The following is a 24,093-nucleotide window of genomic DNA, read 5'->3' as shown; positions in this document are numbered from 1 at the left end:
TTGTGCATCATCTTTAGAAGAGGCTTCCTTCTGAGACGACAGCCATGTAGACCAATTTGATGCAGTGTGTGGCGTATGGTCTGAGCACTGACAGGCTGACCCCCCACCCCTTCAATCTCTGCAGCAATGCTGGCAGGACCCATAAGTCTATTTCCCAAAGACAACCTCTGGATATGACGCAGAGCACTCAACTTCTTTGGACGACCATGGCGAGGCCTGTTCTGAGTGGAACCTGTCCTGTTAAACCGCTGTATGGTCTTGGCCACCGTGCTGCAGCTCAGTTTCAGGGTCTTGGCAATCTTCTTATAGCCTAGGCCATCTTTATGTAGAGCAACCTTTATTGTTTTCAGATCCTCAGAGAGTTCTTTGCCATGAGGTACCATGTTGAACTTCCAGTGACCAGTATGAGGGAGTGTGAGAGCGGTGACACCAAATTTAACACACCTGCTGCTCATTCACACCTGAGACCTTGTAACACTAACGAGTCACATGACCCCAGGGAGGAAAAATGGCTAATTGGGCCCAATTTGGACATTTTCACTTAGTGGTGTACTCACTTTTGTTGCCAGCGGTTTTGACATTAATGGCTGTGTGTTGAGTTATTTTGAGGGGACAGCAAATGTACACTGTTATACAAGCTGTACACTCACTACTTTACATTGTAGCAAAGTGTCATTTCTTCAGTGTTGTCACATGAAAAGATATAATCTGATATTTACAAAAATGTGAAGGGTGTACTCACTTCTGTGAGACTCTGTATGGGTCACAGGTCATGCACTATATTAGGAATAAGGTGCCATTTTGGGCATGAAACCATAGACAAGCATCCTTCCGTCCATGCTAGAACCTCTGACCCATTTCTGGCGGTACCATCTGTGAGTCATGTGTTTCTTCTCCTGATATCACTCCTTTGAAATCTTAATGTCAGCCGGCCCTTTACCCTGGCCTCGCATGCTACGGCTGAATCAGATTTATAACTACTGTCAAAGGCAGGGATGACATGTCAATTCATCATCCCTTCATGAGTTTACATGGCCGGCATCTGGACTGCTGATCTGGCCTTAACAAGCACAGAGGTCTCGGCGAGCTGTCTTTAAAAGTTGACGTGTTTCGTGGCTGAAGATTAATTACCTCTGTCATATAAATCTATTTATACAGCAGTTGGAAGGAGGGGCGGGCCTGCTACCAGACCCAGGACATAGCAGTTTCATAAGTACTAGCAGGCTGGCAGAAAGAGCATCTGTTAAAGGAAGTGTACATCCCAAATGCCCGGCAATTCTCTATTTAATGCACTGCTTCAGGGCTCTAATGTAGAGCTCTCACAGTCTTCAGGGCTCTAATGTAGAGCTCTCACAGTCTTCTTGATACTCTAACCACTGATCTACTTGGGCTTTCCTTACCTAAGGGACCGCTTGTCCCAGTAAATAAAAAAATGAAATTTGGGAGTCACGTGTTGTATTGTACTAGCTGTCCACCCTGAAGGCTTTGTTCTACTTTTACATGGTAAAGCTATGTACTGTACGTAGTTTTTACAGTATGTGTACATTTAACTGACAGGCATTTTGAACCTCAAGACAATAATTACAGAGTTTATTAAAATCTGTACTGTGTAACACAGAAACATATTTAAAATACAGAATAAACAGCGTATTGTACTATATAGTACCTATCTGAATCTACTGAAGAAAACATAATTAACATTAAATATACATAGTATATTCTATACATGGTATAGTATTTATCTGAATCTTTGAACTCTCTTTCTGGTGTTTTCAGGTTATCCACTTGAACTGCCTGGTTATATTTCTTCCCAGCCAATCAGTCAGCCGATCAATCAGCCAATCAGTCAGTCAACCAATCAGTCAGCCACCCAGTCAGTCACTCAGTCAGTCACTCAGTCAGTCTATCAGTCAGCCAATCAGTCAGCCAATCAGTCAGCCAGCAAGTCAGCTGTACCCTCTACTGCCTCATAGACCATAGAATCTAGGAGGTCATGCTCCTCTGCATTTTTGGCTCTTATTCTCCAGGACAAATTGGGTGAGGATCTTCTCAGTTCAAAGACCCTCTCAGTGTAAAGATCCAATTATAGATTACTCTGGAAATCTCTAAAATAAATCACTTAACAAAAGTACTAATGATGGAACTTGCAGACTGAGAAATTTTTTTAAAGCCTTAACTGAACTGGGAGAAAAAAGTACTTCTGTTTACTGCTTGTTTAGCTGCTTCGCTCCTTGGGCTAAAGCACAAAAAAGTCCAATACTAACCCACAGTATTTCAATGTTTTTTCTTTTTTATTTGAATTTAAAAACAGCAAACTGTTCTCTACGATGATGATGTGTCAACTCAGCATCAAGCTGCAGTACCCCCTTTTTTATATTCATCCAGCGCCCCAAGTATCCTCTATAGGGTTTTAAAACTTCACACAAGACCTCATGAAAAAGTCAGGGGGTGTCAGTGAGACCCCCCTCCCACATCACCCTACTGACTTGGCAGCACCAAAGGCCAGAATTGATTTTGTTTGAGTCACTACGAGCTCCTCCTTCGAGAGATGACCTAGCTAACCCCAGCTTGTGTTTGTGTGTTTCGAATGTAACTATAAAACGGCTACACACATGTCCCCAAACTGTGGTAAAATCAGAAAAAGCTGACTAATAGGGACATTTTTCCCGTCACCATTTTGAAGAATGCATTTGTTTTGCCTTCAAGTTCGGGTTTGGATTAGGGTCAGATTTAGGGTTAGTAAAATATATACTTTTTAAGGTCAACAAGAATATTTACACACATTTACAGTACAACTGTTAACACATATGTTATCATTATTGAAGTGGTCAGTCAAAAAAGGGCATTTACTATAACAAGAATTAAATAATACTGTACATTTTTACTTTAAGTCTTTCATCTGCCACCATTACAGATAATGATACTCAAACAGAAACTAACTGCATTAATTAAAGAAAACACCAGTCATCATTTTAGAACTGAATTTGCATTCCACAAAAAATATCCTAGACTCTTCCTGGGTCCCATTTCACTGGCAGCCGTAAATGGTCATGGTGAACTTTGCTCTAATCCAACAGGGATCTTTGTTTTGTAAGAGCTAATAAAGAGAGGTTTAAGGATCACTTAAAGGACATATTACTGAGGCAGGCGTAATGCATTGCCCTCTACTTGTAGATTACCTGGTAATAAGGAGAAGAGGTCCAAGAGCCCTCCCAGGCTGTATCCTATTCACTTTATAGAAAACCACTTCTAGCCAAGAGCACAGGACTCTGTTTAAAAACAGCGTACTATTGAGTAGATGGCGTACAGTGTGCTTCGGGACACATAAAAATGAGAGCAGAAGCTCTAAAGTTAGTCCAGCTGTACCTTAGGCAGTGGGGTCACTGAGAAGCCATCTGAGATGTTTAAGGTATCTCGTCTTGTATTGTGATCCATTTAAGATCCCCCTTAAATCAAACATTCTTTCCCATTTCAGTAAAGTCATGCGGGAATGCAATGTAAACAGTAACGTTATTGAAAAAGCATTGTTTCAATAATATCAGCTTAAGTTCTCATACCACCATCCTTGGTTATCTGACTATATAGTAAGAAATCTACACAAATATACACCCATCAGCCATAACATTATGACCACTGACAGGTGAAGTGAATAACACTGATACACCCATCAGCCATAACATTATGACCACTGACAGGTGAAGTGAATAACACTGATACACCCATCAGCCATAACATTATGACCACTGACAGGTGAAGTGAATAACACTGATACACCCATCAGCCATAACATTATGACCACTGACAGGTGAAGTGAATAACACTGATACACCCATCAGCCATAACATTATGACCACTGACAGGTGAAGTGAATAACACTGATACACCCATCAGCCATTACATTATGACCACTGACAGGTGAAGTGAATAACACTGATACACCCATCAGTCATAACATTATGACCACTGACAGGTGAAGTGAATAACACTGATACACCCATCAGCCATAACATTATGACCACTGACAGATGGAGTGAATAACACTCATACACCCATCAGCCATAACATTATGACCACTGACAGGTGAAGTGAATAACACTGATACACCCATCAGCCATAACATTATGACCACTGACAGATGAAGTGAATAACACTCATACACCCATCAGCCATAACATTATGACCACTGACAGGTGAAGTGAATAACACTGATACACCCATCAGCCATAACATTATGACCACTGACAGGTGAAGTGAATAACACTGATACACCCATCAGCCATAACATTATGACCACTGACAGGTGAAGTGAATAACACTGATACACCCATTAGTCATAACATTATGACCACTGACAGGTGAAGTGAATAACACTGATACACCCATCAGCCATAACATTATGACCACTGTCAGGTGAAGTGAATAACACTGATACACCCATCAGCCATAACATTATGACCACTGACAGGTGAAGTGAATAACACTGATAATCTCGTCATCATGGCACCTGTCAGTGGGTGGGATATATTAGGCAGCAAGTGAACATTCTGTCCTCATAGTTGATGTGTTAGAAGCAGGAAAAATGGGCAAGCGTAAGGATCTGAGGGTCAGAGCATCTCCAAAACTGCAGCCCTTGTCGGGTGATCCTGGTCTGCAGTGGTCAGTACCTATCAAAAGTGGTCCAAGGAAGGAAAAGCGGTGAACCAGCCACAGGGTCAAGGGCGCCTGACCACAACCAAAGCACCTACAATGGGCACGTAGGCATCAGAACTGGACCATGGAGCAATGGAAGAATGTTGCCTGGTCTGATGAATCACGTTTAATTTTTTCCTCACGTGTATGGCCGAGTCTGTGTGCGTTGCTTTCCTGGAGAGCACATGGGCACCAGGATGCACTTTGGGAAGGAGGCAAGCCAGCGGAGGCAGTGTGATGCTTTGGGCAATGTTCTGCTGGGAAACCTTGGGTGCCATTCATGTGGATGTTACTTTGACACGTACCACCTATCAAAGCTTTGTTGCAGACCATGTGCACCCTTTCATGGCAACGGTATTCCCTGATGGCATTGGCCTCTTTCAGCAGGATAATGCACCCTGCCACAAAGCAAAAAGTGTTCAGGAACAGTTTAAAGAACACAACAATGAGTTCAAGGTGTTGACTTGGCCTCCAAATTCCCCAGATCTCAATCCAGTCGAGCATCTGTGGGATATGCTGGAAAAACAAGTCTGATCCATGGATGCTTCACCTTGCAATGTACAGGACTTGAAGGAACTGCTGCTAACGTCTTGGTGCCAGATACCACAGCACACCTTCTGAGGTCTAGTGGAGTCCATGCCTCGACGGGTCAGGGCTGTTTTGGTGGTAAAAGGGGGACCTACACAATATTAGGCATATCCTCATAAACACTATTATAGACTCCAGATAAGCTGTCAATAATGTGCTGAAAAACCATATCCTCAGCTCCAGATCGTGGTCCATCATGTCCTCATAAATCATGGTAAAGATCAATGACCCAAATTTCCTCATAATTCTGTTCTTACTCTCTCAACACACCTCCACTGATGGACAAAAAGGCTGTGGAAGTGTGGAAGGAAAAGCAAAGCATTGTGCAACTGATGTCAGTATGAAAAGGAATTGCTTTGTTTCTGTTCCAAAAAAAAGAAAAATTCCTTCTGGAAAAGTTCCTAAGGATATGCAGTCTTACATCTTTTTCATTATGTTGAGTAAGAAATAATCCAGGAACTCAGAAGCAAACCACGTACTTGCGCTGCTAAGCTGCCATTAACGTTAAGACAAAAAGCACTCCAGGTACCAAACGACCTTGACAACAAATAACACCCTACTGTCTATGGCCCCTGGTCAAAAGTAGTGCACTACAAAGGTAAAAGGGTGCAAAACAATTACTGGTTATGGCTTTGCTCACCAGTTTAGAGAAGTTCCTAATTAAGACCTAAATGACCAGATAAAGGCAGTCCAGAACTAACTAGTGATCAATTACATAAAAAGGAAAAGGAAAAATTTTTAAATTAAGGTGACTGGTTAGCTATGAACTTCCTCGGATTTCGTTTGTCGCAAGCCATGTTTCTGGCCCGACACTGTGTCACTCCAGAATATGATGTCAGCATGTCAATGTTGATCTTAGTGCCTATATACACTTCACTGCTCATTGAATGACAACACCCACAGAAACATAAACACAACACCAAATGAATAGAGAAAATAAATTCCTGTAATGAAATACCAAGTTTTAACTGGCCGTTGAAGTATTTAATTATTTCTCACCACATTTTTAAGACCAGTAACATTTTAATAATCAAGTATTAAAACATCGCTTTATAAAGTAGAGTTGAGCTCTGTTTTTGTTTCCAAAAAGTTGGTTTCTTGAGTTTACGGTGAATTATAGCATCTCTGTAAAAACCATTGAGTAACTGATGACGCTGTTTTCACTCTTCTATGTAGGATATTAGGAAAACTAAATACAAAAATTAAAATGTTGTCAATCAAGTGCACTTATAAACCACACATTAACCATTAAGGATATCAGAGAACCTAGAGAATGAAGCTATTTGTCTGCCTAAATCATGAACAGCATGGCATGGCACTGGAGCCATTTAGGAGCCAACATATCATATTTGGCCTTCAGCAATTGGCACTTCTCTGACCGGGGTTCAAATAATATTGAATACAATTCAGACATATTTTTTCGGGGTTTAGCCTTCCTAGAGTGCCAGGCAGATCCGATCTATAGTTCTGGAACTGTTCTATTGGTCCAGGCAAGCTTAATCAAGCACACATAAACAATTATAAATTATTTCAAATCTGGTTTGAAGCCAGGTCTGGCACTCAATCCAACCATTGGCTGCTTGTCAACCTGCCCTTCTAATGGACAGCCACAGAGCTGACAGGCTCTAAATCACTGGTACTGTAGAAGGCCATTAGTGGAAGGATACACAATAAAACCTCCATAATGGAGCTCATAAACCCAGCAACACTACACCACATATTCTCATGTTATGGATCAACAGAAACCATGAATGACTGAAAATACAGGAAAGTGGAAGAGGGTATTTTCCCTTAAGAAAGATGCTGTAACTCGAAGTTCAATGGAGGAAGTGTGTAGAAAATGTTGCGGTTGTTATACACTGATAATGTATACTGTAATCTGTGGAGCATTCTTAAAGCTATTTTTACGGGACTCCCGGGTGGCGCGGTGTTCTTACAGCACACTTTCGTAGTGCCAAGCTGTCCACCAGCCGCTGGCTGACGTGCGGTGGGGAGCTGGATTGGGGGATAGTGACAGTGACCAGGCCCGGCCAGGCCCGGGTTGTGGGGGTCTGGCATGGTGTGCTCAGGATCTCCTCCTCTTAACACGTTCTAGCGACTCCCTCGATAAAAACGAACACAGGTCGTTGGTTGGGTGAGTGTGTGTGTGGGGGGGGGGGGGAATAGGAGGTTGCTATCTTCAATTCAAGTCTGACTGGAGGTGCTGTGACGAGACACGGTTCTAGGGAAAAATGCATTACACAGAACTGGGGTGGGGATTTTTTTTTTTTAGTTCAGCTGTCATTGCATTCTCACTGGCCTTGCCTTATAATGAGGACTAACCTCTTCTGCCAGTTCATGCAGACCTTAGTCCTCTTTCGCAATGCTATGTTTGGAAAGGAGCCAAGATCTTTTCCCAGCATTCACTCATTGCACTCTGGGTAAATTCACAGCGCAGGGCACGCCATGCCATCCGAACCAGTTATTAGACCACAATGGATTGAACTACTTACATTGTGCAAGGTTGGCATTTTGTTTTTTAAAGTACATGCTGTTCTAATGAAAAATAAAACATGTATTCTATGTAAAGGCACTAGTTACTGGATTCATAGCAGAAGAATGTGTACATTTAAGTAGTTGGAATGCTCTAAAAGAAGTCAGACCTCTGCACCTCATATTTTTTCCTTCAAGTTAATAAATTAAGCGTCTAAGAAAGGGGAAACAGTCTTCTGGTAATCTGGTGATTAGTTTGGTAATCTTGATGACCAGGTCATGGTAAGGTCACTGCTCGTTTTCTATTCTGGGACTCTTTTGATTCCTTTCAAGCATTCACACTGAACCCAAAAAAAGAGAACTGCACTGAGTGAAACCATTTTTAGAAAACAGTTTGAGGTAGAAGTTTTGACATTTGGCCACAACACAAGTACGGGACAACAAACAGTCAGGCTGCTTCCTGGATTATATATGTTTGGTAGTGTTTGAAATTTTATTAATTTAATTAATCTTTGTTTTTTATTGAGTGTTACTATGTACACACGACCAGTGTCGGCCCTAACCTTTTGGGGGCCCTAAGCCAAATTTGTGAGCCCCGGAACTCTCTTCACTAGCCTTCTGGGGCCCCCTAGCAGTCGGCGGCCCTAAGTGGGCGCTTACACTACTGTTGACAGTTTTCTTCAGTGGATAAAATTTGGTCGTCCTCCCTTTCTTGCAGTTCAACTATTCGCCCCATATGTAATATCCAAAAACACGCGAGAATAATTCTGATACACTGGAAATGTTTCATTTTGTCTGGAACCTGCAAATGGCATCCAACTCAGCATATAATCCATAACTTAATATAATCCATAATATAATCTCTAATATAATCCATAACTTCTGACCAGAGCCTACACAACCCTGTAACACCTCTCTTTTCTGCTGTCACTTGTTATTTCCGGGGATGACTGCTCTCTCCTGCAGCCGCATGCCAATAACAGCTCGTCAAAAACATAAAGTGTGTTCCAAATGGCACGCTAATAACTAAAAAGTGCACTACTTCTGGCACTGCGTCCCACAGCTCCGCTTGGCCCCGGGACAGAAGAGGCTGTGTCCCCAGCTGCTCGTGTCACTCATTTGTCACCTAAAGAGGTCCTCTTCATCCTGACACTTGCGACTTTAAAGACACAGTCAAGAGTGGTGATGAATCTGAGGTGACAGATATGGTAAGCTGGGCGCTGCATTTGCGATAAACCATAATGTGCTTCAGATATGATAATCAACTGACACTACTGACAAGTCATCCAAGATTCAACTGAATTTGTCACTTTGTCCCAAACTATTACTTATTTTAGGTGGATTCCAAAGGGCACCCGTTTCACTCTCTATTTCATCTATGTTTTACCAGGCACAGATAGTCTCTCTATCCCAGACCCAATATCCGGATTTTACTTTTAGTTCTCTTTCTATCAGCAAAGTAACATCTCAGCTTGACATGCCAGGGGTTCATTTAAAGTACTTTCATTTGAAATTCAAGACAGCTTTTTTTTATAGTTTTCTTAAAATGAACCCAGATAGCATACTTGAATGTTTATTTCAGTAAAGTGAACAAAATTTCACACACTCAAGTCAAAGCTCAAAGGTAAGATGACCTGATGTCATCTAAATCTTTTATGAACAGTTTAGATTTTTTTCTGTATCCATCCAGTTATTGTGAGTCTGCCAGGAAAAGGCATTTATTTATTGCATATCGCTTTCTGAATGGAGGTTTGATAAAGCTAAAACTATTCTGGAAAGAACGGAAGTCACAAAAACATCTACAGTTCCCCAACTGTGAGCCACAAAAACTCTCCAAAACCAATTTCAGCAGCATCTGTTCTCCCATCCAAATTGCATTATATTTGATTGGAAATGTAATCATTTAGCTGAAGTAGGCAAGTGCAAGTATTTAGAAGGAAACTACTTTACCATCATCATGTCGTCAATTTGATTTTAGAGAAATGGCACTTTTGAAAGAAGCCAGCAAAGGGAAAAAGGTTGGCATAAATATTGGTGTTTGTTTCTACAAAGAACAAGGTGGACAGATGTCCCTGTTTTTGCAATCACTAACTGTCTTTGATGGCCTGTCCTTGCCAAGAGATGTCCCCAGGAATGTTTTCGATATGGCCTCCCAGGAGAACAGAACGGTCTACGGAGGTCTTTCATGGCACCACACTGGCACTTTCAGTGCACGATCAAGCCTGGGATGTGTCGCTTGCTGACAAGTGCCTAGAAATCCCCATGGATTATGCTAATCAGACAGCATTGGAGGTCCTCGGCGACTTCCAGGTCCCATTGCATTCTAGCCACTCATCTCAGGTGACTTTGGGAGCGTACAAAGCTTACTGAGGTCATCAGGTGAGTAAATGTGCCGTAAGATGTGATGACGCACACTACTTCCTGGTTTGAAGATCAATAACGAAAAAAGCATCCGGATCAAGGGATCTCTAACTCTCCCTTTTCCATTGGATATTGTTGTGACAACACTGGCCCCTAGATACCAGTGGTGTCTCCTGATTGGCTGAGCATCAGGAGTGGCGTTATGTTGCGGTGGGTATATTATATTCAGCCTCCCACTGCGTCGCGCGCCAATGGCCAGCATTAATACCAACCAGTTGGTTTAGCCAGGATAACTGATTACTCTTTGGGCAACAACTAATTCTCAAATGCAGCTAACACACCGAAACATGTCGCAACAAAGATTTCTCAAATCTCGGAACAGAATAGATTTACTATGATGCATTGTGGTCAGAATACAGTCCACTCTGTTTTGAACATTCCTTCAATACCTGGTTAAAGCTATAATTTTGGTGACACCTTTAATTTGGTCATCCTTTTGTATCAATAGCTCAGCATCTGAGTAGTAACATACCATAATCCCAACCCCAAGGCGTCTAGATTACAGAAGGCAATGATTTATGGGATTGCAGAATTTCGCCACACTTGCGCCGTTTAGGATTTTATTTAAAAAGATCAGATAAACAATAGTCCCTGACCGCCAATAGAAGTAGGGTAACTCCTGGAGAGTCCTCTGTAGTCTGGTCCCATGTGACTGTCACCTCCCCCGTTTGGCTACACCGAGGGCCTTGGCAAGGCAGCACAAACCGTTCTGGGCCCTGAAGACAGAAAACCAAACCGGCCACACCTTGCTGGAAGGCAGCATCAAATCCAACCATACCTTCTGACATCCTAATACCTTACATGCCTCCATGCCCGCCTTCCTGTCCCCCCGCCGTCTGACAGTAAGTCCTGATTGAAGCGCTCCCTCCTGGTTATCCTTAATCCGCCGCGTGAAATGTGACTAGATCATTCTTCAGGACCACTTGGGGCTGAATAATCTGCCCATCACCGACAGTCATCCCAACCCGCGCCCCTCCCTCTTCCCTCATAACAGACCGCCCGCTCCTTTTCCAGCACAGCTCAACACTCATAAGTTAAATGTTAAATGAGTAAATAAATATGGGATCAGACAACTAATAAACCGGGCTGCCCTTATTGAATGCTATTCAGTGTCTTAGCGGTACAGGCAACACATGTTGTATAATAGTGAATTCCATTTCTAAAATAGCATGTCATTCTTTGTGTTTTTGTGATAATACCAGACAGTGCTGGTATGATTCATACACTTTTATCAACCAAGAACAGCACCTAAATCATGCCTAAAAGATTCCTTAGTTCAGTGAAGCAACACGAAACCACCCTCCGTGGTCTCACGCCATCCATGAAATTATGTCATTGACAGTGATGTGATGAAGTCTAGATCCCATTTCCTCTTCAGCCTATAGGAATTTTAGAAGGGGAGATCAGTCTTAAAGACTTGTTCCTGAAGTTTCCACAAAGTTCTGAGGCAGTAATGTGGCAGCTGTCACACTGTTACCAACCAGCCATACCTCACATTGGTTCCAGTCGCCACAAGGGGGGGAGTTAAAGTCACATCCAGTCAGATCCAGTCAGATCCAGTCAGATCCAGTCAGATCCGGTCCATACCATGACTGCCGCATGCCAAGTTCCTCCTCATCTACCTGGTGGCAAGAGGCGGATGAACGGCAGGCCGACAGCCTAATCTCATATCCGGGCTTTACTTCCATCCAGCCTACCCCAGGGCTCTTCAGACCACAGCTTTAGCTAATTGATGAGACACCCTGAAAAAGACCCTTCACCGGAATGTTCTAGGTTTTCACCTCAACTTTGCTAACTCTGTTTCAGTTATGTCTTACAAACTGCACCTCACCTCAAGTCGTCTCACTTCTGGTACGTTGAGAGGCATCATGATAGTTTAACTTTTTTACTTGCGACAGCCCTCACCGTGTTGGGTTTTCACAGGTGACATCAGTGCTGTTTAGTGGGTGAAAAATATTCTATCCACCACAAGGCAATGCAATAACGAGTTTTACCTCGACAGAAAGTAACTGAAGTGTCCTGTCCCGAACACATAATATATGTAATACATTCTGACACATTCTCCCAGCCTTTTCCCTGACAGCTTCTGTGAGGGCCTGTCTGCTGTGTGTTTGGGAAGCCACTGAAGAGAGCAGTCTGGTTCCTTGCCATTTAACGTTGAAAGACATGTCTTAGTTCAGGTTCTAATTCCTTCATTTGAAGGCAGTAATGTTCACTGTGTGGTGCGTTAACATACCATCAAGACTATCGGAGGCCTACAATTTGGATCTGGCAAGGCAGGCAGTCGGAGAGCAGCAGGGAGACCTCTTGTACTTTAAGTCAGTCAAAGTCCCTTTTACAAGAGATATAGAAAAGTATTCTATCTGTACCTCTATGGTACAGTTTGCACCCCTCCAAAAAACACATTTGTCAGTTTAATCCATTTTATAACCACTATTGTAAAGTATATAATCTCCTATATTGGATACTGCATGGATTTACAGTGTATCTCCCCTACAATAATGTTTTTTATGGGCTTTAGTTCCAAATGAAATGAGATATGACCCATAGGTCTTTAGAAGTGATTGACAATCCTGTACCTTTGTTCTTGGCAACATTCTGGAATAACACCTGCATTAAAAAAAATCTTCAGTGAATGCATCCCAAATGGCACCAAACGATCGACTAAACACAGACCAAGGAGTCCATATGAAAGCACTGCTTTTAGCATCATGATGACTGGTTTATGATGATAATTATAGCAACACACTGAGCTAAATATGGTAGCTGCACCTGCTAGTGTCTACCTCATATGAGGCTACACCTGTGCTCTCGAAATAAAATACTCAAACTAACTTCGGGCACACTCTTAAGCAATGAGCATTCCCCACATCTCTGTAAGGCAACGGTGGACTCCAAAGACACCCCAGTTAAATGTGTTGGCCAGGGGTTGTTAATTTCCTGAGCAGAGCACCACCCTCTGCAGTCCTTCACTCAACACCAAGCCTCTGTGAAAAGCCAATCAATTCACAGGAGCATCACTGTCTCAACCCTGGATGCAAATTTAGCATGTGCCTGTCTGCAGTAACAGTGACAGTTGAGTATATTTATCTGGGGTCACCAGTTTTTTTATAATTCTGTTTGCCCCACTAGGCCAGACAAACTCATGCATACTAATGCATATTTTGGATCCTATTTGAATGTAGGTTTAAAGTATGTTCGACAGTGGCTAATTTGGACTGAAATATAGGTGCCAGTGGTAATTTCGGGTTGGTGCGTTTTTAATGTGCAGACACTCCTCATATTAAAACAGGGTTTCAAGCAGTAGAAAATGGAAGGTGGCTCTACATGTGCCGTTAGCTCCCATCAGGCATCGCTCTTCACGTGACAGTCAGGGCCTCAATGTGGCCTTCGCGTGCTCTGCTCTGGCCTGCAGACACTGACACGTCAGGAAAATAGGTATGAAACAAAAGCACCTTTTACAAATTGCCTGCCCATTTTACCTGTCGCATCCAGTAGTGTCCCTGTCTGGTTGTCTAGCTGCGTTAATGTCATGCCCGGGTGCCGGCAGCGTGTTCCCCGCGAGGTGAATTTTCATGTCAAAGGAATTTTTGTTCTCCATTTGTCGATCAGATTCTTTATGCAGACACGGCTGGGATTAGCGGTGATATTCAGAGATATTCTTAGGTGGTGTCCTTCAATGACATTACAGACACCAGGTGATTTTTATGCATACCTTAGTTTTTTGCACGATCATAAACAACTCCGTGAGTTGAAGCTTCCCTTACACCCATGAAAACGATATTTACATGAATAAAAACAATTTCTTGCCATAGTTATTAATGTAGTAATTATTCTGTAAATAATAATGAATGCATGACGTGTATAAATGTATTCAGCCTTCTGTTGCGCGCATGTTTGTTGCGTGTTTGACATTAATTGTTTTGAGAACAAGAGAATTTCTGAGTTGAGACGTTACTATCCCTGCATTCATGAATAGTAAAAACGTCCGTGAATTATTTTTGACAATTATTTTTGTCTGTAGGGTCATGCACAATATACTGTTGGCAGCTGTCAAAATAACTCATATCTCGAGTAAGATCCCCTGGTAATTAAACCAATAGTTAAAAATGAATATTGCCTGATAAAGTGAAGGAGACAGTCCAACTGATAATGGATATTAAGATGCTAGCTATGACTCTATAATATAATGTAGGTATATAATTTATGACTTAACCTCTTTGCGGTTGAGGTAATGTTTTCCAGACTTAATTCGGAGGGGTGAAAAAAATGTTCACTTTATTGTACTCTGAAAGCACAATTTATATGTTGTCAGAGTGGAACTAATGCTACATGATACCAAAAGAAAACTGTACAGGCTGAGTAATATACGTTTTTAATTGATGAGACTTGGGAAATAAATGTAATAAATAACAAATAATCAACTTCGGACGTTTTTATAAATCTCGTCAAATTTTACTTTAAATCCTTTGAATAAAATACAATAAATAAACACAATATTTACTTCATTATTCAAAGCACTCATCAGCGTGTTATATTTTTGAGAGAGTAAATAGCAATCCTGTATCTCCAACCATGGTGACTGTCCTTAGAGAAGTGGTGAAAGACCTCAAATTGGGCGTGCGCGCTGTAAATAATTGTATTTGCATGTAGGGAGTGATTCATAAACATGTCACTAGTGTGAAATATGGGTGAGGATTTCAAACTTTCTATTTAAATGTCATGAATTATGGCAACGAAAAAATGTGTTCCCGTTGAAGGATAATGCCGAGTACTTGGTGTCTGGTGCAATCGGCTATCCATCAAGCGGACAATAAAAGCAGTTTTTGTCTGACGTCGAGAATGTACGGTCGCCCTTAACGCCCTAATAACTCACGCGCTGTGTCGGGAGCCTGACAGCCTTTGCTGAAAACAGCACCCCTGTTATCAATATAAAAAACGCAATTGCATAGTTTAACTCTTCTCTGATCAGCAGGACACTTAACTTGGATGACAGCAAATTACACGGTGACGACCAAAACATGAATAATCCGATGTGAAAAAGATTAGTTAAATCAATCACAAATTGTTTTGGAGCGGTTTAGCCCGTTTAAATTATTGAAATGTCAGGCATCTTATCACCTGAGTGACTTATTAGGCCTATGCAAGTTATCCTAACAAGGGTGGATTGCATAATGTATTGTTTAAAATGTGACAAATAGCCTATGTTATGCATATACCACATTGATCCTCAGAATCTGAATTTAAATAGATTTCCCTTCAGACAAGTTGATACGTTTAATTTTTTTTTTTATTTTCACTTCCTTTCACATTTTCTTCAGATGTCATATTGTAATTCAACCACACTGACATATTAAAAAAGGTTACGTTACATTTTATATTAATATGAGAAAATAGAGACGTGAATGAATATCATTTGAACCACAGTCATTATACAAAGATTCTCTTCACGTTCAGATTTTCTATCAACCATGAATTACCGGCCCTTAGAACCGTACTGCCTAATTGACTGTGTCAGTCTTCAGTGTTGGTGAAATATGATGACATGCGAGTTCACTACTTTAGACACGGCAATCCCAAAATATGCCCTATTCCCTAACTAGTGCACTACTTTTGGCGCGTTCATCTTCGGTCAAAACTAGTGCACTAAAAGGAACAGGGTTTGATTTGGAAAGCAACCTCAGGCTCTCACGTCTCATCTCTTTTATCCCTCCCTCTGCTTCTATCACCTCTCCTCTTTCACTCTGACTGCTGCTGCAGATGACCTGCATTTAGACAACTGACAAATAACTGGCGGTATAAAGCCGAACTGACAGATGACAGAGACTATGACTGAGCGGTTGGGGGAGGGGTGGTGTGTTATATTGAAAATATAAGACATCAACATTCCAGGTAGGGCCACGGGCCTGAAATGAACATTGTTGTCCGTGAGTGTTGAAATGTTGGATTTAATTTTGCCCTGCATTAATAACCAATCGGCAATGTGGTTAATTGTAAAGTGAACAAACAGTTGAATTGATTCATTTGCTTTGAATGGGAACCGCTGATTAGCTAATCCCAAAAAAAGATGTGTCCGAATTAAAAGTAACACCGAATTAAAAGTAGCCTATAGCTATCATGCCTGTGAATATATTCTAGTGTTACAAAATATGGACTTTATAAGAAATATTTGGTTCAATTTAACTCATCTCCCTACATCTGGATATATTCAGAGAGAAACCGTAAATGTGTATATCAACTGTATAGGATATAATCTTAATATAATTTAATTCACCACCCATTGTAGGTATATAGATGAATGTCAATATGATGTAGATTTAGTAGATTCTGTGCCTCTATGCGTTGTCCACCAATGGTAGTAGCACAACTAAACTTAAGTAAATGTACGATTATGATTCTGAACTGCATTAGATTTTGTTATCGAGATCAGAATGACATCGGAGGTCAGTTTGTGCGAGAAAACGGAGCTCAGGGATGTCTGAGTTTTCCAATAACAAGTTAAAGCAGCGTTCAGGTGTATTTCTTTCCGGTCGTTTATGTGGTAAATGCAACTGACCCATTTTGTTATGAACGCAGCTTAACTGACGTAGCCAAAAGCCCCAAGAATGTATTTAGTGTTTTACATGCCTACGCATAAGCCCATGGTAAGCAAGCTTCAGTAGAAATGACTGTGATAGATTTTGGCCTAAAACATTAGGCTACCACACTTGCAATTAGGCTACATGTTTTGTTAAAGCATAACAACATTGTGCCATAAAGCGATTACATTATGTATGTCCACGGTTTAAGTAGCTAATTCAAATGATATCCTTTCAAAATATAGTAGTCCTCTCTAGCCTCTTGGAAGACCCGATTTGGGAGTAGGCTATGGCAGCGCTAGACAAATCTTATAGCTACCCTAAAATAAGCTAAATGTGCGAACTCACGAGCACATTAAACACAAAAATAAAAGAAGACCCATCGATACAGCAAAATAATACGCCAGTTTTGAGCAGGCTACGTCATATTGCCTTCACCCTCCAATCACCTCAGGGGCTCATTTGATTGGAAGGCGGCAAAGGCTTTAATCTCGAGACTAATTCAGATGTTGAAGGGAGGAGAGGTTTTCTACTACATCCGACGTAGAGAGAGCAAGCGCACAAGACGCGCTGCTGCGACTAGAACTGCCACACTATACACGACGACACTGAGGAAGGATGCAGAAGCTCACTCTCTCCTGCTGCGTAATAAACGGGAAATGTTTTGGTCTTCTCCGGCCCTAACAAGGATTATACGAAGTCTATCTATTTATTGGTTTTCTTTCGAACTGCGGTGCTTTAGTACGAGATGCTATTTTGATTCTTTTTGATTCTTCCTAAAAAAACAAAAACAAATGTATTTTTCTTCAATTTCAATGAGAATTGGGTCATGATCACATCGCCCGTATTCTCTGTCCTGAGAAATAGTATCGCGAAACCGGTGTGGGAGAGCAGTTCTTTGGGGGAGAAGGACGCGACGAGAATCAACAAGCCATTTATTCACCCGGTCTCTCCCGCAGATCCTTTACGGCAGGCTAATCGTATACCCATAAAGATTTTGAAAATGCTTACTGCACGAGGAGGGCACATCTTGCATCCGGAGTACTTACAACCTTTGCCATCAACTCCTATCAGTCCAATCGAGGTAGGTACCACCTATAGGATGTGGAATTCGATATAGCTGTTGTAAAAGTGTGATTATGAGAATGTATTGTCACTTTATACAACATTAAGTTCTCTCAATCTTTTGAAATGTTTTACGAGGTACACTTCGAGTTGTTATTGCTCATTTAACTGGACACATGTCGGGTGTTTGTAAGGCTATAACCGTATGCGCAATGCGTTAAACTCCAGCGTACGGGTGATTTAGCGGACTTCTCAAAGGCGCAGATATACTACATAAACTGGAATATAATGGATTGTTTTAAACACTCCATAAACAAGCATTTCAATGGAAACCTAAATAATAAATATGATTTTCTCTTATTTCACAGCTGGATGCAAAGAAAAGTCCGTTGGCTCTCTTGGCACAGACGTGCTCTCAAATCGGAAAACCAGACCCTCCGTCTTCTTCCAAACTCTCATCTGTAACCTCGAACGGATCTAGTGACAAAGATACCAAATCCGGACCACTAAAAATGAGTGACATTGGAAATGAAGACAAATCTAGCTTCAAGCCGTATTCCAAATCGTCAGAGAAGAACAAGGACTCCTCTTCCGGCAGTGGCAGCCTGAGTGGAGATAAAGCAAGTTTCCGAGTGCCTAGCGCCACCTGCCAGCCATTCACCCCCAGGACAGGCAGTCCCAGCTCCTGCCATTCTGTGTCTCCGCTGCCGTCTGATGGCAAACAAGGAGACAAGGAGGATAAGAATAAGGAATCTGATAGTAATAAAAACAGTACAACGGAGGGGAACGGTAGCGGAAGTCACAGCCGGATATCTGGGATTAACAGCGAGGTTAGCAAACACCAGGAGCCCACCTCTGGATCAAAGGCTATCACATCAGACTCACTTACATCGATCTCCTCCGCCTCGTCTGTGTTGGGTTCAGGAGGACTCATAGCGCCCGTCTCCCCTTACAAACCCGGTCACACCGTTTTCCCCCTTCCGCCTGCCGGCATGTCTTACCCTGGAAGTTTAGCAGGTGCGTACGCGAGCTATCCCCAGCACTTTCTTCCTCACGGAATGACATTAGATCCGACCAAATCCGGCAGCCAATTACTTAGTGCTCAGTTTGCCGCCGCCAGCCAACTTCAGTGCAGTAAGGCTGGGAGCAGTCCCTTGGCCGGTGCTTCTCCTCCGTCTCTAATGTCTGCTAACCTGTGCCGGGATCCGTACTGCCTGAGTTACCACTGCGCGAGCCACTTATCCGGTGCTTCCAGTGCCACCCAGTGCCACGAGTCCTCGGCCTTGAAGCCCGGATACCCCCTCATGTACCCAACTCACCCGTTGCACGGCATGCACTCCTCGCCGCCATCATTCGCCGGACACCCGTTATACCCCTATGGCTTTATGCTCCCAAATGACCCTCTGCCGCACGTCTGTAATTGGGTGTCGGCCAACGGACCTTGTGACAAGCGTTTTTCTTCTTCCGAAGAGCTTCTTAATCACCTAAGGACTCACACTGCTTTTGCTGGGACGGAGAAGTTGATATCAGGATACCCGGGTTCATCGTCACTAGCCAACGCCGCCGCGGCCGCCATGGCTTGTCATATGCACATGCCCCCGAACGGGGGCCCGGGAAGCCCCGGAACGCTCACACTCAGGAGCCCGCATCACCCTCTTGGACTGAGCACGCGCTATCATCCTTATTCAAAGAGCCCCCTGCCCCCTGGTGCGTCGGTTCAGATGCCGGCTGCCGCAGGTCCATATTACTCCCCGTATGCCTTGTATGGACAGAGACTGACCACGGCGTCTGCGTTAGGATACCAGTAGAAGATACAGACAGACGGATAACCATACATTTATAAAGGAGATTTTAGGCCTAAATGACTTTTATATTGGTTGTATTTCATGCAGGACGGGATCCGTGGGCTCAATGTATTTATTTGCGATAGCTCCAAGCGTGACAAAAATAAAATAATTATAATATAATTTGTAAGAGACTCAATGTGCATTATTTTATGTACAATGAAGATATATAGGTCTTTTGGATAACGTCATTTTAAAATTTTTATATAGTTTTAACATTTTAGGCAATGTTGTTTTTTATGTTGTCATCGGGATAGTTTCAGGCTGTTTTCTGGATTCGTCAGTGTTTTAATGTGACAACGTGTTTTTCATTGGAATGCCGTGGCCTATTTGATGCTTGGGCCCGTACGGCGCGTGCCCAATGATTTCCAAATAACGGTACCATATAATTACTTGTGTATTTATTGCTGGCAAAAATATCCCTTCATAAATTAAGTTATCACTTCCAGATGTTAAATCAGCGATATTAGTCTGGAAGTTTGTTTTTAAACAAATGATTAAACATAGAAAATGTAATGTTCTGGTATAGACCTAATGATAAACACTTGAGTATTTCAGACATACGAATAATATGTATTTAAAAACATTACATAGCTAGTTTAATTTGCACCATGGAATTTCAAATGCGTGTAGACGGTTCACTATTTAAAATTTGTAGCCATATATTTTATTACAATATTAATCACATGTCCATACCTTTAACAAGTTAAAATACACTGATGATCTTAACGTAGCTCTGCCAAATTGTAGCCTATTATTTTACGGACAAATTGTATTTGAAATGTAGCCTACTATTATACGGATAAATTGTATTTGTTTTTGTAATTTAGGCAGTAATCATCAATTCCACGATGTCATTTACAAATTCAACATTGTTTTCCACTAATTACTTGAAGGCTATTTTTTATTTAACACTCAGGTACGAAGTTATGTTTTCAGTCTAGATAAATTACAGGAAGGTAACATGTGCAGTTTTCAGTAAAACACGCAAGTCCATTAGCACGCTTGGAAATAACATTCAGTTGTAAACATTTACAGCACCTAGTCCTAGGACATGAATTATTGTTTTGCGTCTTCCATCCTCACTGACTTATTTTTGGACGGATTCTGTCGCATAAAATGAGCAAAATGAGCCGTCAATTTGACCAAGCAGAGTATATCATAAACGAGGAGAATGCATTTCTTAATCTGTTAAAAACATTTCGGCCTATAAGCGACTATTTTTAATGGTCAAGATTTAATGGTCTCTTTGATCTGACCACTTTGTACCTCTTTATTCTTCAAAAGAACAATCTTAATAAAATTGTTCTAAAGAAAACCAAACAGTTCTGGAAGATAGTTTTCTGCATTTGTCCATACCATAACACAAGCCAACTAGTTTCACTAAATTTATGACTTTGCCATCTGGAAAACAAAAACCTTTGGGACCAACTCTCACAGAAAACTCTAAAATTAAGTATCAGGCAGCAACATTAAAGACGTTGACACAGTATTGTAAAGTAGCCTACTCTGTGTAAGTACAGGTGCTTGCGTGCTCGCGTGAAAAATGCCATTGATTAATTTAAGAAATGCAAGGTTTTATCCAAAGATGTAGGCCTACTTTGAGTTAAAATTTACGAGATCTTGTATTACATCTTTTATTAACAACGAGGAATGTAGCAACGTTAAATAAACGGCAGCTGTGCTTAACATTGATTTATGATGACACGCAATGTGGGACATTTCCACAGCTCTGTGATTGCAGTAATGAAGCCATATAATGCCGATAACATGAAATGAAGCAAGGCCTTACCCGCTAAATCATCTCCTTAAACACATCTAGTGAATCAGGCAAACGACGTCATTATCCATCTCAAAGTAAATCACATCTATTCCCAAGAGATAAAGTCAACATCATTAATGGTCTCTTGTCATATTCATCAAATCGACCGCCCCTTTTCAACAGATTAATCCCTTGCCGTCGCTCGCTCCTGAGATGCATGATAATGAAGCCTGTAGCCCACAACTCACCACCTCAACCAGGCCGCTTTAATGATGTTATGTTGGGCCATTTTCTCATTTACAAATGGCACATAAATTTAATGTGGAGGGGGAAAAATCAAATATGTGAGCCTGTAAAATGATGTCACTGCTCATGTAAATTATATCACTGCTCATGAATCTTTCCTCGTTTGGGGACTTGAATGGTTTGGGGTTTTAACTGTAAAACTGAAAAAACAGTTCCAGAAATGTAAATAGTAAGCTTAACATATATAACACAGATACAAATAAGATAATCTACCATGTGCTACATATTAAATAAACGGCATATGCATAGTAAACTGTACACCGGGTGAAAAGAAGACGGCTGATAATAATTAGTACATGTGTAAGTCCTTAGCTAGTTCTGGAGATGTCGGGATAATCATGAACATCTCTGCGGAGTAAATCGTCTTCCCTACTGAGGGTACTCAATGATCCCTCCCACTTCCCATCCTGCCTCTCATTGGGTTATGGACCTGTCAGTCACATTGAAAGCATTAAATCTGCTGCAGTTTTCTCAAAGTGAGATAGTCTTTGTGGGATAGTCTAGATGTCTTTGTGATTCCTGTCTTAGTCACACGTCAACCTGACACCTGTTTTACTTTGAACCTCAACACCATGAAGATTTCAGGCACTTTTCGGTGCCCAGTAAACACAGCAGTGCACCATAAATGGCTCACAGACAAAATGCTGATGTTAAGATTTGTGAGCCTGGTCCGGACCTGGCCGGGCCGGGTTTTAATGCTGTTGGCACGTCCATCCATTGTGCTAAGCAGCTGGATCCCATGTGTGTTTAGTGTCGTCAATATGGTGTCTGGAAGCTGTTATTGTTGAAGGCATTGGAACGTCATAGATATACTGAGGTAATGCTTGAAAAGCTCTGGAGACAGGCATTCAATCTGTTTGAGTCCCAAATCACATCATATTGCCTATTTAATGCCCTGTCTTTAAATGGCCCCCACTTGCTGTGATGAAAAGTAGTCCACTAAGAAGGGGAAAGGGTGTTGTGTTTTTTTAACGGGGCTGGTGGTGTACAGAATGGGATTCACGGTCTCATTCGTTTTTAATCCAAGCACATTCTGCTTCTATCTTTCAAGTGGAAATGGGTTGGAGATCTTGGGCTGCGTATGAGTTGTTTATGTGATCTTGCTTTTTAGGAGATCCTGAGATGTATCTAATATATATCTATTTTTTATTATGATGTGAAAATTAAGAGCCAGAAAGTGAAATGTGCACAATCCTCTTTGGATTTGGCGCCCAGGTTCTCACAACGTGGTGTCAATAAAAAAAAAAATTGTATGCAAAGCAATGCACTTATTGGGTCATGAAAAAGGAAGGTATCCCAGAACAGTTCTGATATCAGAAGAAATACTTATTCACTCAAAGCAACACGTTTCCAACTGTCCCACATGGTCAGTTCCAAGTTCTAGATTTTTTTATATTACATTTATATATAATAGTTATTTTATTTTACCAGTTAAGTTGGCTACGGTGAGATTTCTATACACAGCAACAACCTTATTCTGTCCTCTTTTGCAATAACTTGTTTCATTTGTTTCACCAATGTTACTGAAGAAAGTCTGCCATTTTAGTTTGTGGTAAAAACTAATAAATACAGGTGCCTTAGAGCATGTTAAGGCTCATGGGAGATGTCTTGGTCTATAGAATGTAAATCCCATCCATGTAATAGGTATTTTGCAAACAAATTCAATAGTATTTCACTGGCTTTGGATATCAGAGACCAACAAAATACTAGTTTACTCATCTGGAGTCATGTGTTAGCAACCTTACTAGTTCAGCTTAGGGCACAGTGTGTTCAACAATAAATACATTTCAGGGTGTGAATTAACAAGGAGATTTGTTTTGTCTGTGCTCTCTATTGAAATTCAAGCAAAACTATTTTCAAATGTTTCAGCATTTCGATTCTCTGCACTTGAGGTGCACTCAAGGTGAGGAACTCATTGTGTTATGAAAGAGGAATTCACTGTGATACAGATTTAACTGAGGTCTGGGATGTGAAATCTCTAATGCCCGATATCTCAGAACTATGCTTTGCGGAGATAGAACCCTCTCGTCCCAAGGTCTCATATCTAATAAAAGTAATGATTGAAATGTCCAATATAATATTACTGGACTCCAGACACATTTTTTACTGGCACATTTACTTTCATACAGTTGGGACTTTGCTAAAACATTTGGTAGCACCTTGAATGGAGATTACTTTAATGTGGGTCCCAAATGGTATCCTGCTATTCCTTTTATAGTGAACATCAATAGTGCCCTATAAAGGGAACAAGGTGCCATTTTGCTCATGACCCTATAATTCTATAGTTCTATATTGTGGTTCTATAGAACTACAAGGAAAAGTTGTATAATAGTCCTGTAATCCTTTGTATAAATTAGGAAACTCTTCG

The 24,093-nt window shown here is 41.4% G+C and overlaps 1 protein-coding gene across 1 annotated transcript; it reads left to right on the top strand.

Moving 5' to 3' along the window:
* The first annotated feature begins 17,245 nt into the window (after positions 1-17,245).
* Positions 17,246-19,780, top strand: LOC105029549 (zinc finger protein 503). Its single transcript, XM_010902957.4, has 2 exons — positions 17,246-17,832; positions 18,182-19,780. Exons 1-2 carry the CDS (start codon positions 17,578-17,580, stop codon positions 19,619-19,621), a joined length of 1,695 nt encoding a protein of 564 aa, XP_010901259.1. The 5' UTR covers positions 17,246-17,577; the 3' UTR covers positions 19,622-19,780.
* Positions 19,781-24,093: the final 4,313 nt, after the last annotated feature.

This window comes from Esox lucius, chromosome 6 (genome assembly GCF_011004845.1).
Source record: "Esox lucius isolate fEsoLuc1 chromosome 6, fEsoLuc1.pri, whole genome shotgun sequence".
Lineage (NCBI taxonomy): Eukaryota > Metazoa > Chordata > Actinopteri > Esociformes > Esocidae > Esox > Esox lucius.
This window is presented reverse-complemented; position numbering and strand designations above follow the sequence as displayed.

Excerpts from the sequence above, each read along its gene's own strand:
- LOC105029549 (XM_010902957.4), top strand. The coding sequence starts at position 17,578 with ATGATCACATCGCCCGTATTCTCTGTCCTGAGAAATAGTATCGCGAAA. Across the intron at positions 17,833-18,181 it reads CTCCTATCAGTCCAATCGAG|CTGGATGCAAAGAAAAGTCC; the intron begins GTAGGTACCACC and ends CTTATTTCACAG.